The following is a 13206-nucleotide window of genomic DNA, read 5'->3' as shown; positions in this document are numbered from 1 at the left end:
GACAGGGATCCAGGTGTGCCTTGTGTACTACTGCATGCTCCCTGGCCCAATTTACTATCATGCATAGAACAGGTGGTCATAAATACTCGTGGAATGGAAAGAGGGTGGAAAAATGCTCTGTCCTTACGTGAAGATGAAGCTCTCACTCTCAGAATCCTTGCCCAGGTGCATTGCATTCAGAAAGCACTCTCACCCAGGTAGCAAGGATTAGAGAGGGGGAACAGATCAGGAGGCCCCACAGGGGTTTAACAAGAGCATCCACTCTTCTTCACAGAAGGTGCTTTCTTGTGATGATACAGAAGTAAAGAGAAGGTCCTTGAACTTCACATTAAAGATGACTGGTTGAGCACCCATATTGTTGGTTCCCTCAACAACAAAAATGATGATGGGACAGTATAAACTTACAAGGACAAAGAGACAGAGGAGAGGGTAGTGTGAAGCACGAGGAAAGAGAGAACAATTATGAGCCATCACCAAGCTCATGGTCCCATATATCCTTTTGTGTGAATATGTGACCATAAGGCAGAACAGTTAAGTGCAGTTGTTCTTTAACTTCAACATGCATCACAATCACATAGAGAGCTTGGTAGTATACAGGTTACTTCCTAATAGAGCCAAGAAAATGAAATAAGATGACAAATCAATGTAAAGTGGAGCACAACATGTGGCATGCAGCTATAATGATTTGTACTTCTCCTTCATTTATAGGGGTGTGTGGACTTGAATGAGTGCATTTTAAGGAGGGTGGTCACACTCCTGCATTCAAGGAACATGTGAGAAGAAAGAAGTCTGAATGTCTATGAGACCAAGTACCTGCATAGGGTGGGGGAATTAATAGATTCATTCTCTTGAATTCCTTGTGTGTTCCTGAGTTGATGAGTCTCTCTTTCAATCTTGCTTCAACAAAGTCCACAGCCCTTCATTCAAAAGCAGTATGAAGGAAAACATCAGAAGTTTCCCTCTATATTGTGTATGTGTGTGTTTCTGTGTGTGTGTGTGTGTGTGTGTGTGTGTAAGAGAGAGAGAGAGAGAGAGAGAACACAGCAGGATGCCATTGCAACAAGATACACCTTCCTGCAAATGCGCCACATGGGAATGGTGTTCGAGGAGCTCATTTGTTCAACAGGCAAGAGTTTAACTGCAAGAGCAACCCCAAGTTCAACTTCCAGTTCAACTACAAGAACAGTTGAGTCAGAGGGCCTGTGCCTTCACACTGGGCAAGCATTCGTACATATAGTTCTGTGTGGGTGGGAGGAATGAGCGCATGCTGCCCATAAGAGAATAAAGTAAGCTGAGACTTGCCCTCTTACAAACCCCACATGATGGAGTTTCAGAAATCCCATCCTCCCCACCAGGGAAGGAATGTGTGAGGGAACAGGTGAGATGGCTCACTCTCCTGAATGTTTCACGTATATGCATGTAGGTATTATAGAGTACCAAGAGGAGAATGAGTCAGAATGTGGATTCTCTGGGTGAGTGTGTGTGTGTGTATGAGGGAAAGAAATAGAGAAAAATACAAATGAATTAGTGAAAGTGAATATGAAACCGAAAAGTTCTGGTGTCTCCCAGTCTCTGAACACTCATCTGCCTGTCTATGTTGTGCACTTAGCTATGCGGGGGCCTCTCACACATGCTCATCCTCATGCTTACCCCGCTTGTGCAAAGGCATACTTCCAGGTATCTGTGTATCTGTGAACAAAGGAGAAAGCACTAACAAGCAAGGGCCCCTTCATTCAACACTTCTCAAGGGAAGAACACTGAGACAGCTCAAGAGTGCAGAATCAGGGCAGAAAGGCTCTATTCCTGCTCACCTTGGGACTATGCACACAGGTCCACACCCTGAGATAGGCCTATCCACCCTGGGGATGTGACAGGGTGCGTAACAAGTGGGAAACTAAAGTGTAAACTCATTCACCAGCATCCTTAGCACGTGTGCACACCCGCACAGTGGGTACAAATGCGGTTCATCTTCCTATATGTGCCCACTAGCCCATGTTCTCAGGGCACTATGACTATCCTGTTCACTGCTGGCTCCAAACAGCCAGCACATTGTCTGGCACAAAGCAATAAGTAAATAAATAATGGCAGGCACAGGCAGCCCCAGTGGCGCAGCGGTTTAGTGCCACCTGCAGCCCGGGGTGTGATCCTGGAGACCCGGGATCGAGTCCCACCGTCAGGCTCCCTGCATGAAGCCTGCTTCTCACTCTGCCTGTATCTCTGCCTCTCTCTCTCTCTGTGTGTCTCTCATGAATAAATAAATAAAATCTTTTAAAAAAATAATGGCAGGCAGGAAGGAGGAGGTGGTAACGTACAGGTAACTCTGTTCTTCCATCTGCAGATGTTTCAGCTCACTCTGAAATCGTTCACAGGTGCACTGCACATAGAAAACACTAGCAACCAGGTATCAAGGATTAGAGAGAAGGAGTAAATGGGAAGGCTCCCAGGGCTGGCGTGGGAGGAACAACAGAAAAAGCTCACTTTCCCCAGCCCTTTGAACACCTGAAGGTAGGTTTAACGGGAGTGAGGAATTTTATTCTCTGGCACAAGTTCATGAGACAATCAAGCCCAGGGCCCCTAATGCTTTGCCCACTACTAGATTCCTAAATCCAAAAGACATTGAAGAAGACCTGGGAAAAGTCTGACAGGCAATCTCTGTACATCTCACCTTCTGTGAATCCTTGTCCAAGTGCATTGCACTGGGGCAGCACCTGCATCTGGGTACCAAGGTCAGAAAAAGGAAATACAGAAGGCTCAGGCACCCACATACCCAGTGTTCGCACAAGTGTCCAACTCACACAGGAAAAAAAGGAAGGAGAAGGTTCAATCTTTGACTCTTCTTTCTCTCATACCTCACATCCAATATATCAGTAAATTCAATTGGCTCTAACTTTAAAATATATCCATATCTAATCTAACCAGGTTTAACCACCTGCACAGTTCTACACTACTACCATGTCTCCATAAATGTCTCACCTGAATTATTTCAGTGGCCTCCTCACTGGTCTCCCTGTTTTTGCACTTGTTGTCTTATAGTCTGCTTGCCACACAACAGTCAGAATGATACTTCTGAAACAGAAGCAAATAGAACCCCCGTAATCCTGATTTGTAATTGGAAGTAGAAGAATGAACTCATATGTTTTATCTAGAAATAAAACAAAAGCAGCAACAACAAAACATTTTTTTATGATATGGTCACTGAAGCAGCCTGAAATCAATCACGAATCCAGAGGCAATGAGCACCCCTAGTGCCCAGAATGTAGTCTCTAAATACCATGTCTTGGGCAGCCTGAGTGGCGCCTTCAGCCCAGGGTGTAGTTCTGGAGACCCGGGATCGAGTCCCAACTTAGGCTCCCTGCATGTAGCCTGCTTCTCCCTCTGCCTGTGTCTGTGCCTCTCTCTCTGTGGGTCTCTCATGAATAAATAAATAAAATCTTAAATACCATGTCCAATAAAAGGAATCAAGGCTTACTGAAGACACAGCGGATTCCAAGTCTGGGGAAAGAGATGTCTGAGATGAGCCTGGAACACTTTTTTCAATCCAGAAGGCAGGGAAGCTATTGAATAGCTACTGAGGCCATGTCAAAAGATTCAGGAGCCAATTTGAAGAAGCTCCCCCTGGCTAAAGATGGGGCATTTGAGCTTCACTGAGGATAAGAACCACAACAGAATGAAAAATCAAATATATTTAAATCCATGAGTTTATCATAATAACTTATTTTAATTCCTCTTTGGAATAAGCTAGTGAGCCAACTTGTTATTTTGAATGCTGGCAGAAAGAATAAAGCATTTCTCCTGCCTTTCCTAAAAAACTGTACCACTGCATAACCAAACAGTAGATGAGTAGAAATTTTTCTTTATAGAAGTATCGCAGCTAATAAATGAAAAGAGAATAATGGAATTAGAATATCATCATTTGGCAAACCTAATAAAATAATGGCTCTAGGAACTGAGCATCAGTGGCAACTAACATCACAGCAAGAGAGGCAACAAGTTATTATGTGCTTCTTGATCAGAGTACTTCTGACCCTATCCCCAAAATTAAGCCTAAATCCAATCAGGCTTCTAGATACAAGTATCAGTTTGCAGGAAATATAAACAAGGAAAAGGAACAAGTAAACTACACCACAGGGATGCAATCAGAAAAATCTAGCCTATGGGATACTGCAAGACAAGTGGCCTACATTCTTCCAACAAATAAATTACAAGCAGGGAAAAAACACAGATAAAGAGAGAAGTTATAACTCAAAGACTTCAGATTCCTATCAACCAAATGCAATGTATGGACTTTATTTCAATCCTAATTTATGATACTTTGAGTCAACTAGAAATTTAAACAATGGATATTTGATTATGTTAATTATTCAGTGTGACAAGGTAGTATGGTTGTGATTTTTTTTAAATTAGAGTTCTCAACCTTTGGGGATATATACTAATCATCAGCTTTCCGTTTCATCCATCATATCTTACTATTTCCCAACTCTCTGCTCCTCCCACAATGGCCTCTTTGTTGCCCCTAGAACACAGGAGGCTTTTCCTGATTGCTCTGTTTGGTCCTGAAATTTCTTTACCATCATCTTCCACTGCCACTGCCCCCACCCATTCTTGATCCCCTTTCCTGCTTTATGGTTCTCCAGTACTGATCACCAACTGACGACACACTGTGTATTTTATTTACTCACTTTGTTCGCTGTCTATCTCCCCCAACCAGGGTAGAGATTATTGTCTTCTGATCACTGATGCATCTCTGGTGCATGGGAGAGTGCCCAACATATAGTGGATGCTCACAGATCTCCTGCAAACCTATGCATGACTGAGATGGAAGAAAGAACATAGGGCAGAGGGCTGTTTCTCCTTCCCACCAAACTGTGCATGTCTATGTTTTTGTGAAGGTGTGTGTATGTGTACGTGCACATGCACAAGAGAGCAAGGAAAGCTGAGGCTCACCATCCTGCAAACCCTGCATGTGGGAGGGGTTTTCAAAAAGCTCACCCTCCACCATGCAAGGGATGTGAGAGAGGGAGCAGGGAAAGGCTCACTCTCTTGGCACATCGTTTGGGTATGCTCTAGAAAGCAAGGTGCATCAGCCTAGGGGTTTCCCACAGGCAGTAAGGAAGCCAAGGGAGGAGCACTGGTGGGTAAGACAGGAGGGGCATACATGGAGTGGGACAGTTGTCCAGAGGGTTTGGTGGCAGTGGTATGTGTCCCACATACAGGGTTTACGAGGGAGGAGCTCCATCAAGATCTCAATTGCCGTGTGTGTGTGTGTGTGTGTGTGTGTGTGTGTTGGTGCTCATGCCTATGCATAGGAGAGGAAGGAGGTGGCTTGCCCTCCTGCAAGCCTTGGGTGTGGGAGGGTAATTAAGATACCAACGGTCCTACACTCAAGGCATGTAAGAGAGAAAGCAAGTCAGAAGGTTCACTCTCTTGTACACTCTGTGTATGTGAGTACATGTGTCTCAGCTGGACAGGTATATATGTGACCATGCCCCAGACACGCTATGATGAGAAGGAAGGTCTGTATATTGATTCACGTATGTACCTTCAGGAATGTTTACTATCTACAACCTATTTTTCTTCTATTTTTCTTCTTTCTTATTCTTTACTTTTATTCCAAACATCATTATGGTGCTTATTATTTACAGGGCACCATTCTAAGTGCTCATATGCTAACTCATTAAATCCTCATAAAATATCTACAAGGTAATCTATTTTACAGATGACACAACACTGGACCATGCATAAAGGACACATGGTAAGAAAGCTGAGAATCTTACATGCTGGTGTTTACAGAAAGAAGACCCAACAAAGAAGGCTCAATCTCCTGAAAGAGAGCGAGAGAGCGTGCGCATATGCACGTGGGCATATACCTTGCGGCATGTGAGAGGGCCTCATTCCCCCTCATGCTGCATGGAGGGAAAGAGGCATGGGTGTAACAGTGAGGTGGAGAGGATCTGGATTCCATGTGTGTGCTAGATGTAACAAGGAGGCTCATTTCCCTGTGTGCCTGCTTGTGTCGGATATTAAAGAAAGTCCACAACCCTATGCATGAGGCACAAAAACTGACAGGTTCCCCATGTGCAAAGACAGAGTGTAAGAGTGCCAGAGGGAGGAACAAGGTGACCAACTTGCTAAGAAGTTTCACTCTCATGCCAGATCATATAGGAAGGAGATTCAAGTCGTACAGCTTTCTGCAAGTAGAGAATGTGAAAAAGAAGAAAAGCCTTCTGCACCTGCATGTGTGACAAAGGGCCTGAGAGCCAGGTGAGCCGAGGCTCACTCTCCTGCATAATGGCAGTGGTTTCAGAAAGCACACCTTCCACCTGGCAAAAGATGGGAGCACAGGAACAGGTGATGATAGTTCACTCTCTCCCACACGCACTTGTGTGTGTGCATGTGTATGTCCTGAGCAAGATACAGAAAGAATATGAAGCCACAAGTAGGCAGGTGGAAAAGCAAGGCCAGAGCCAGGGACAGCATGGTGGCTCACTGCCCTGAACACATGCATCCCTACGCTGTGTATGTGCAGAAGTGGTGGGCGAGGAGGCGGGGGAGGGACTGCAGTAAGCCTCCCTTTTGCTCAAGCTGCATGTAGGGGAGGCATTAGAGGGAAGCAGAGTGTGAGAAAGGGGAACAGCAGGAGGAAAGAGACAGAGCCAGACAGAGAGAGAGAGAAGTGGGAGTGGAAGAATCACTAGCCCGTCAACACAGAGAAGACATGGATTAGGGTGGAAGTGATGGAGGACGTGACAAGTGGCTGTATGTGACATAGTCAGATTCGGCATATATTTTGAAAGGAAAGCCAAAAAAGATTTGATGGGTTGGATTTGGAATGTAGAGGGAAAAAACTAAGTGTCAAGGATGAATCCAAAGACATCAGCATATTAAAATCCTATGCATCATTGGCCTGAGCAATTTTTTGGTGGGGGCAGGGAGTGGTGCCATTTACTGAGAGAATGCTGAGGAAGGAGGAAGCCATCTTGAGGAGGGGGGAGAGGAAAATCAGGACTGATTTTGTTTCTGTTAAAGTGGGAGGTGCTTCTTAGACATCCAAGGGCAGATGTTGAGAACTCACTTGGATATACACATCTAGAATTCAGGAAAGAGGCTCTAATCTGGAAATGTAAATATGAGAGTTATCCACATAGGATGGTATTTAGAGCCATAGGACAAAATGAGGACAGCAAACTATAAGGACAAGTGAGGAGTAGAAATAAGTCATCCACAAACTAAGCCCTAAATCCTTCTGTTTAGAATTCAAGAAAAAGAGGAGAAGCCATCAAAAGAGGCTGAGAAAGAGAGGCCAGTGAGGTGAGAGAACAACCAAGCATGTGGAGTCCTGGAAACCACGTAGAGTCTCAAGACATAGGGAAGGAGCAACTGTGTGTGAATCTGTCCAGTAAGAAGATGAAAGTGTCCAATGAACTGGGTTATGTGAAGAGAGCATCAGGGACCCTGACAAGGGCAATGGTAGTGGTGTGGTGAAGATTAAAGCCTTAATTGGAGGGTGTACAAGAGAGAATGGGAGAAGCAGAAACAGTAAAGTGGAACAGAGAAATAGGTCGAAACTGGAGGAACTCTTTGCGACAAAGGAGGTAGTGCCTTTGAATTCTTTAATTTCATTTTTAAATCAGATATATTGTGGAAACTGAGTCACAAAGGGGAAAAGTTGCTTATCTAGGATCACGGAGCTGGCAAGGCCTCACATCAGGATTCCACCATAGGGTAATCTGACTGCCAAGACAGCCAGCCCAACCACCAAACCCCAAGCAGTGTGTACTCATGCTTGTATGAGAACCAGAGGTGACCAGAGCTCATTCTCTGGCACATCCTGGGCATGTGTATGGGAAAGGGAGAAGAGGGAAGATGAAAAAGAGAAAGATCAAGAACGTATAATAAGAAGGCTCAAGCTCCTATCATGAATGTGTCCGCGGGTGCACATAAAGAAAGGACTAACGAGGAGGTTGACAGCCAATCAATGGGTGCTTTGGGAGGTTGTAATCACAAGGTTAATTTTACTTTCATTGAAGCCATGCATGGGGTGGGAGGGGGGGCAGCACTAGAAGGTTCACAGTCCTGCAACACTGGATGCAATGGGAGAGCTCACAGGTCTCCCTTACACACACACCACATGTATGTGCATGTGACAGAGGTATGCAAGATAAAAGAGGCAAATGGGAGGGGACGTGGGAAAACATACCCTCCAACAGACGGGGCACACAAGAAAGAGAACATGCCAGCAGGCTTACCCTCTTTCAGTTAGTGTGTACATCTGGGAAACCATATTCAAAAAAAATAAGCATGGGGCACCTGGGTGGCTCAGTCAGTTGAGCATCAACTCTTGATTTTGGCTCAGGTTATGATCTCAGGATCATGGGATCAAGCCCCACGTCAAGCTCCAGCACTCAGCATGGCATCTGCTTCTCCCTCTCCCTCTCCTCTCCCCTGCTCACACTCCCCCCTCTTTCTCAAAGCAAAATAAAGAGGAGGCGCCTCCTTATTACCCTTGGCTATCTATCTATAATATAAAAATATTTATATATATAAAGATTTTGCTTATATATATATGTGTGTGTGTGGTGTGTGTGTGTGTGTGTGTGTGTATATATATATATAAAACAAGCTCCTAATCCTGCATGCTTAAGGTGGAAAAGATGGAACAGCTCAAGAGGCTTGCACTCTTGCATAGACAGTGGGGACATCGGGTTGCGGCGGGGGGGTGGCGTGAGGAACAGAGGCAGAAATGAAGCAAGTCTAAGAATACTACTGATGAATCCTATAAAAATGTTAAAATGTCACAAGTATTCACACTATTTTTATGATGTATACAATCATCATTTGAACAAGGTTCCAAAAACCTTTGAAATAACTAAAAGACAAAAGGGCTTTCAACATACAGGCTAAGCAAGCAAACTTATTAACTGCAGGATAATTCTCATGTTCTTTTCCTTAGATGTCAGTTGGCTTGACAACACTAATTATAGCATAAAGAACCAAATGGGTATTCACCTTGACACTTTCTCTTTAGGCTTCAATCTTGTTGGCCAACAAATTATAGCTTAGAAGTTTCCTGCCATCCTTGAAGGATAAACTCCTCCAGTTTATGATCTTTTTTTTTTTTTTGCCTGAGAGAGGCAGATATTTTTTTTTATTCCTCCAAACATCCCACCATACAAGGCAAACACTAACAATCAGAAGGATTCTTCTCCCTCACCATGTGTGTGCACTCATGCACATGTAGGCATGTGTTTGGGTACACATCTGAATTAATATGCACCTGTGGGTCTGAACCAACTCATCTAAAGCCTACTATCCTATACACCATGCTTATAGGAAGGGAACTGAGAAGGCATGCTGGGTTCAAGAGACAGGGCACAGCTCAAAAAGATTACACATCAGTAAAACTTGTGTGTGGGAGGGGACCCGAGACAGTTCATACCGCAACATGTGAGCCTTATGTGACCAAACAGGTCAGGAGTCTCCTGCTCTCCACAGAGAACGTGCACAGGCACAGGTATGGGAAGGCCAAGGGTAATAAGGAGGCGCCTCCTCTTAGAGGCCTGTGTGCATCATCTATGTGTGTGTGTTGGGGTGGGGAGGGTGTTACTGTGATAAAGCTCACTCTTGTTCATCATTCCCATAAGAAAGGCATTAAGAAATCTCCCTCCTGCATGCCTCATTCTCCTGCAAAGTCTACAAGTGGGAGTAGGATTTGGAACTCACCTCCAGTCAAAGCATATGAAAAGGTGATGGGGTGAGAAGGTTCTTCTCTCCGGCGCTCTGTGAATGAGAGAGAGAGAGAGAGAGAGAGAGAGAGAGAGAGAGAGAGAGAAAGAGGAGTCACAGAAAGGCTCATTTATCTGCAAACCTTTAGTGTGGGAGGGGGCACTAAGAAAATTCGCACTCGGACACATGCCAGACCTGTGAGATAGCAAGTAGGTCAGAAGTGGATGTAGGTCTGAGGAGAGGTTTGTTTCTCTGCACTTTATTCATGCAGCTGCTTGTGAGAAGGTTCACTTGACAGTCTGCTCTATGCAGGTATACACAGGTCCCACATACTGGCAGGAGCAGCGGCAGTGGTGGGAGGGTAAGAAGGGTGACCCCAACTGCTCATTTTCTCCCTATCAGGGGCCTGGAAGGGATGACTAAAGGATGTTTAGTCCCAGACTTTACTCTGTGCTCAGCAACCTGGAGGTAAGGAGGAGGTGGGGCACTTGGGGGAGGGGAGAGAGAGGGTGAATGAGAATTAAGGAGACAATACAGAGGTGGAATTGTGCATAAAAATGTTCACAATTGGGCACCTGCGTGGCTCAGCGGTTAAGCATCTACCTTTGGCTCAGGTCGTGATCCCAGGGTCCTGGGATCAAGTCCTACATTAGGCTCCCCACAGGGAGCCTGCTTCTCCTTCTGCCTATGTCTCTACCTCTGTCTCTGTGTCTCTCAAGAATAAAAAGATAAAACCTTTAAAAGATGTTCATTATTACAATTCTGAAGAAGAGGGCAAAATGGACTGAAGACCAAGAGGTATGCATGAATGTGTTCAGGAGGTGAGTGAGGAGGTGCTGAGGTAAGGGATGAAGATATAGACTGTACAGCAGGGATGTGCCATGTGGGACGTGAGCCACTAAACCTGTGGCTTTGATTCCTCTAGTGGAAACACCAGTGATCAGCAGGATAAGCTAGATAATGAGCCCTCAAAAAAAAAACCACAAGATAATGGTACATTTAGTGGCATTCAGAATGAAGAAACTCTAAAAAGGAGACACACGTTTGAGGCTTAGTATGTATAACATGACTGCTGTCCTCAGGGAGCCTCAAGTGTCTGCACCAAGGAAGAGTCCTATGACACAATCTCTAAGCTCCATCCTGCTCTGAGACTTAGGGGGCCATGGAGACAGGTTTAAGCCGGGTAAGATGAAAAACTGCATTGGTGATAGAAAGCAGTAGGTGCAAAAATGCAGGAATTTAAAGAGGAGAGACATTGCTGCAGACCAGACTGGTTACAGAGGAGAATGAACAAAGATGATGGAAAAGCCATCAACGGGCAAGAGAAGAGGCAGTGGAGGAGAGTATTCCAGAAGATGAGGAGGAGAATATGTAAAAGTGTTACTACCTCAGAGGCCACAAATAAACCAGTTTGGCTGGAGTGCAGAGTTCTGCCAGGAAGACGGCAGTGAATAAGGTCAATGCCATCCTGTGGTCCTTAAATGGCACAAGCATAATAATGAGTTGGACTTTCAGGCTGGTGAGCAACTACTCCAGGGAGGGAGTTTGAGGTAGCTTGCTGATGTTTCTCTTAACGTGTCTACTTGAGCATGAGGAGGACTAAACTAAAACCAACCCCAACTCATGCTTTTGTATGGAGTTTATTGCTCAAGATGAGACTCAAGTAGATATTTAATTTTTTCAAATTAGTGGATTCGAAATAAGGCAGCAAGCCCAGATGCACATGAAGACTGTGAAGACAACAACTAGCATAACCATGAAACACAGCCACAGGCAAGGGCAGTTACCAACGCTGTACAAGATGGAGAATAAAAATGCTTCTTTGGGAAGTTTAGTCTAGCAGCAAATGGAAATCTGGATTAGCATTAGAGAGAGAGAGAGATCTGAAGCTCAGCCCTCGCAACTAACACATGAGAGAGTTCAGGAGGGCTGGAGGGAGGCTAAGGAGATGGGAGAACAGAAAGGAGGGGATGGAGTGGATGAGGCAGGATTCAGCAGATTTCCAGAGCAGGAATGGGCAGCTCCTTCTATGAGGTGTTTTATGAAAATGCATCCTGGGACAGTGTTCAGAACAAGGCTTGAATGAGGGTGCTGGCTGAGCCAAGAGAAATGAGATGAGTGTGAGGGATACTTTAAACAATCTACAGAACTTGGACAATTAAGCAGGGGCATGATTACATCAGAAAATGCCAAGGATTCCAGCATTAAGCCAAATAATGGCCCTGGGCTAAGAATTAGGTATTTGGGGTCTGCTCAGCCTTCCCTGAAATAGTCACATCCTTCACTGAAATGGAGGCGGAACAGTTTCACTGCACAGATACCAGGGCATTTAATATACTTTCGCTACCTCTTAATTCTGAGCAAGCTACCTATCCTGCACTGGTGGTGTTCCCAACGTGAAGCACGAATTTTTCACTCATTTCCCAACCCCTGGAGCTCTAAAGCCAAGATATAACACATGATAAAACTGGCAGTTGAGTGGATTTTATTTTATTGCTCAAGGGAAACTTAAACAAAAACCGACAACTTGGAAGGACTTTACTCATGAACTCAAGTCCCCTCTAAAAATAGACACAGTTACACCATTCATTTGGTACATAAACTTATTACGTCTTACAACTTAGAGAACTGGCAGAATGAATAGATTCATTATCTCTTTATTTATGCTTTTCTTAAGAGCTGTCAAGCCTTTGCACTCTACATTTCCTCCAGAATCCCCTCTAAGAATGTCTCTCTGAGTGGTTCACATAGCACTTACACATATCCTGCCCCTCATTCAGTGATTTGCGCTGAGTCTTCTCTCTCCCAGAGGGAAGAGACTGACTTTGACGTCACAGGGAGGTCTCAGATACAGGGTAGGAGCTCCATAACTATCTGTGAAATAAATCTGTTTGCTTTTAGGCTAAGTACAGCCACTCCCATTCCATTTGAAGTCCTGCCATTTCAAGGGCCCCAAATTGTCTTTTATCAGCAGCTATTCAGATTACTTCCCCTCTGCCATTATTGTGCAAGAAGATATGGATAAAACGATTTACTAATTCAGGAAGATTTCAGGGTGTGTCAGGTTTTAGGACACACACACTCAATCCTTCAGCCACTGTTCTGCCTAACCACCCACCCAAGGCTTGGTGACTACTAAGACAAATACCACCTACACCTCGCTCTAATTCTAAATTGTAAGCTTATCAATAAGCTTCACCTGAATTTAGGTCCAAGAGACAAGATATATTGAGTTGAAGGCTCTTCTTCATTCTCTCGATGGGCTAGAGAAGGAAATAAAACTTGTTAAACAATCTGGTGAATTGGATTCTAGCTTCAATCCTGTCACTGACTTGACTGGAGTCCTCAAGAAAGTAGCTGACAACACTGCATCTTGGCTGCTTATACTTTCAGTGATAGGAACAGACATTTGTTCTGGGGAGAAAAAAAAAAGGCTATTAAAACTCTGTGGAAGAATTAACCTAGTTCGTGTTTAACTTTTGT

General features: G+C 44.5%; 1 protein-coding gene and 3 non-coding genes across 9 annotated transcripts in view; all 4 read right to left on the bottom strand.

Annotated features, from left to right (window-relative positions):
- CLCN5 (chloride voltage-gated channel 5) overlaps window positions 1–13206 on the bottom strand; it is a 155172-nt gene that overhangs the window by 80630 nt on the left and 61336 nt on the right. The window contains exons 1-3 of one of the 6 annotated variants that reach the window (XM_038587449.1): window positions 12923–12974; window positions 9721–9777; window positions 2974–3066 (exon numbers count right to left, since the gene is read on the bottom strand). The exons of 1 other annotated variant lie outside the window; for it this stretch is intronic. Coding sequence is in view for 2 of the 5 variants with exons in the window: in XM_038587444.1 (XP_038443372.1) it covers window positions 9721–9777; window positions 12923–12974 (109 nt within the window). In the remaining 3 variants the exon portion in view is untranslated. Of the gene's footprint in view, window positions 1–2973; window positions 3067–9720; window positions 9778–12922; window positions 12987–13206 lie in introns of those variants that run through there. 4 more of the 6 variants (XM_038587444.1, XM_038587447.1, XM_038587445.1 and 1 more) reach the window with 4 other exon arrangements.
- On the bottom strand, window positions 151–209 carry MIR500 (microRNA mir-500). Its single transcript, NR_049411.1, has one exon. It is a non-coding gene; the product is annotated as a microRNA mir-500 (primary transcript).
- On the bottom strand, window positions 4938–5023 carry MIR188 (microRNA mir-188). The gene has a single exon (NR_049471.1). It is a non-coding gene; the product is annotated as a microRNA mir-188 (primary transcript).
- On the bottom strand, window positions 5333–5391 carry MIR532 (microRNA mir-532). The gene has a single exon (NR_049410.1). It is a non-coding gene; the product is annotated as a microRNA mir-532 (primary transcript).

The sequence above is a fragment of the Canis lupus genome, chromosome X (genome assembly GCF_011100685.1).
Source record: "Canis lupus familiaris isolate Mischka breed German Shepherd chromosome X, alternate assembly UU_Cfam_GSD_1.0, whole genome shotgun sequence".
NCBI lineage: Eukaryota > Metazoa > Chordata > Mammalia > Carnivora > Canidae > Canis > Canis lupus.
Note: the sequence above shows the minus strand (reverse complement) of the source record. Positions and strands in the feature narration are given on the sequence as shown.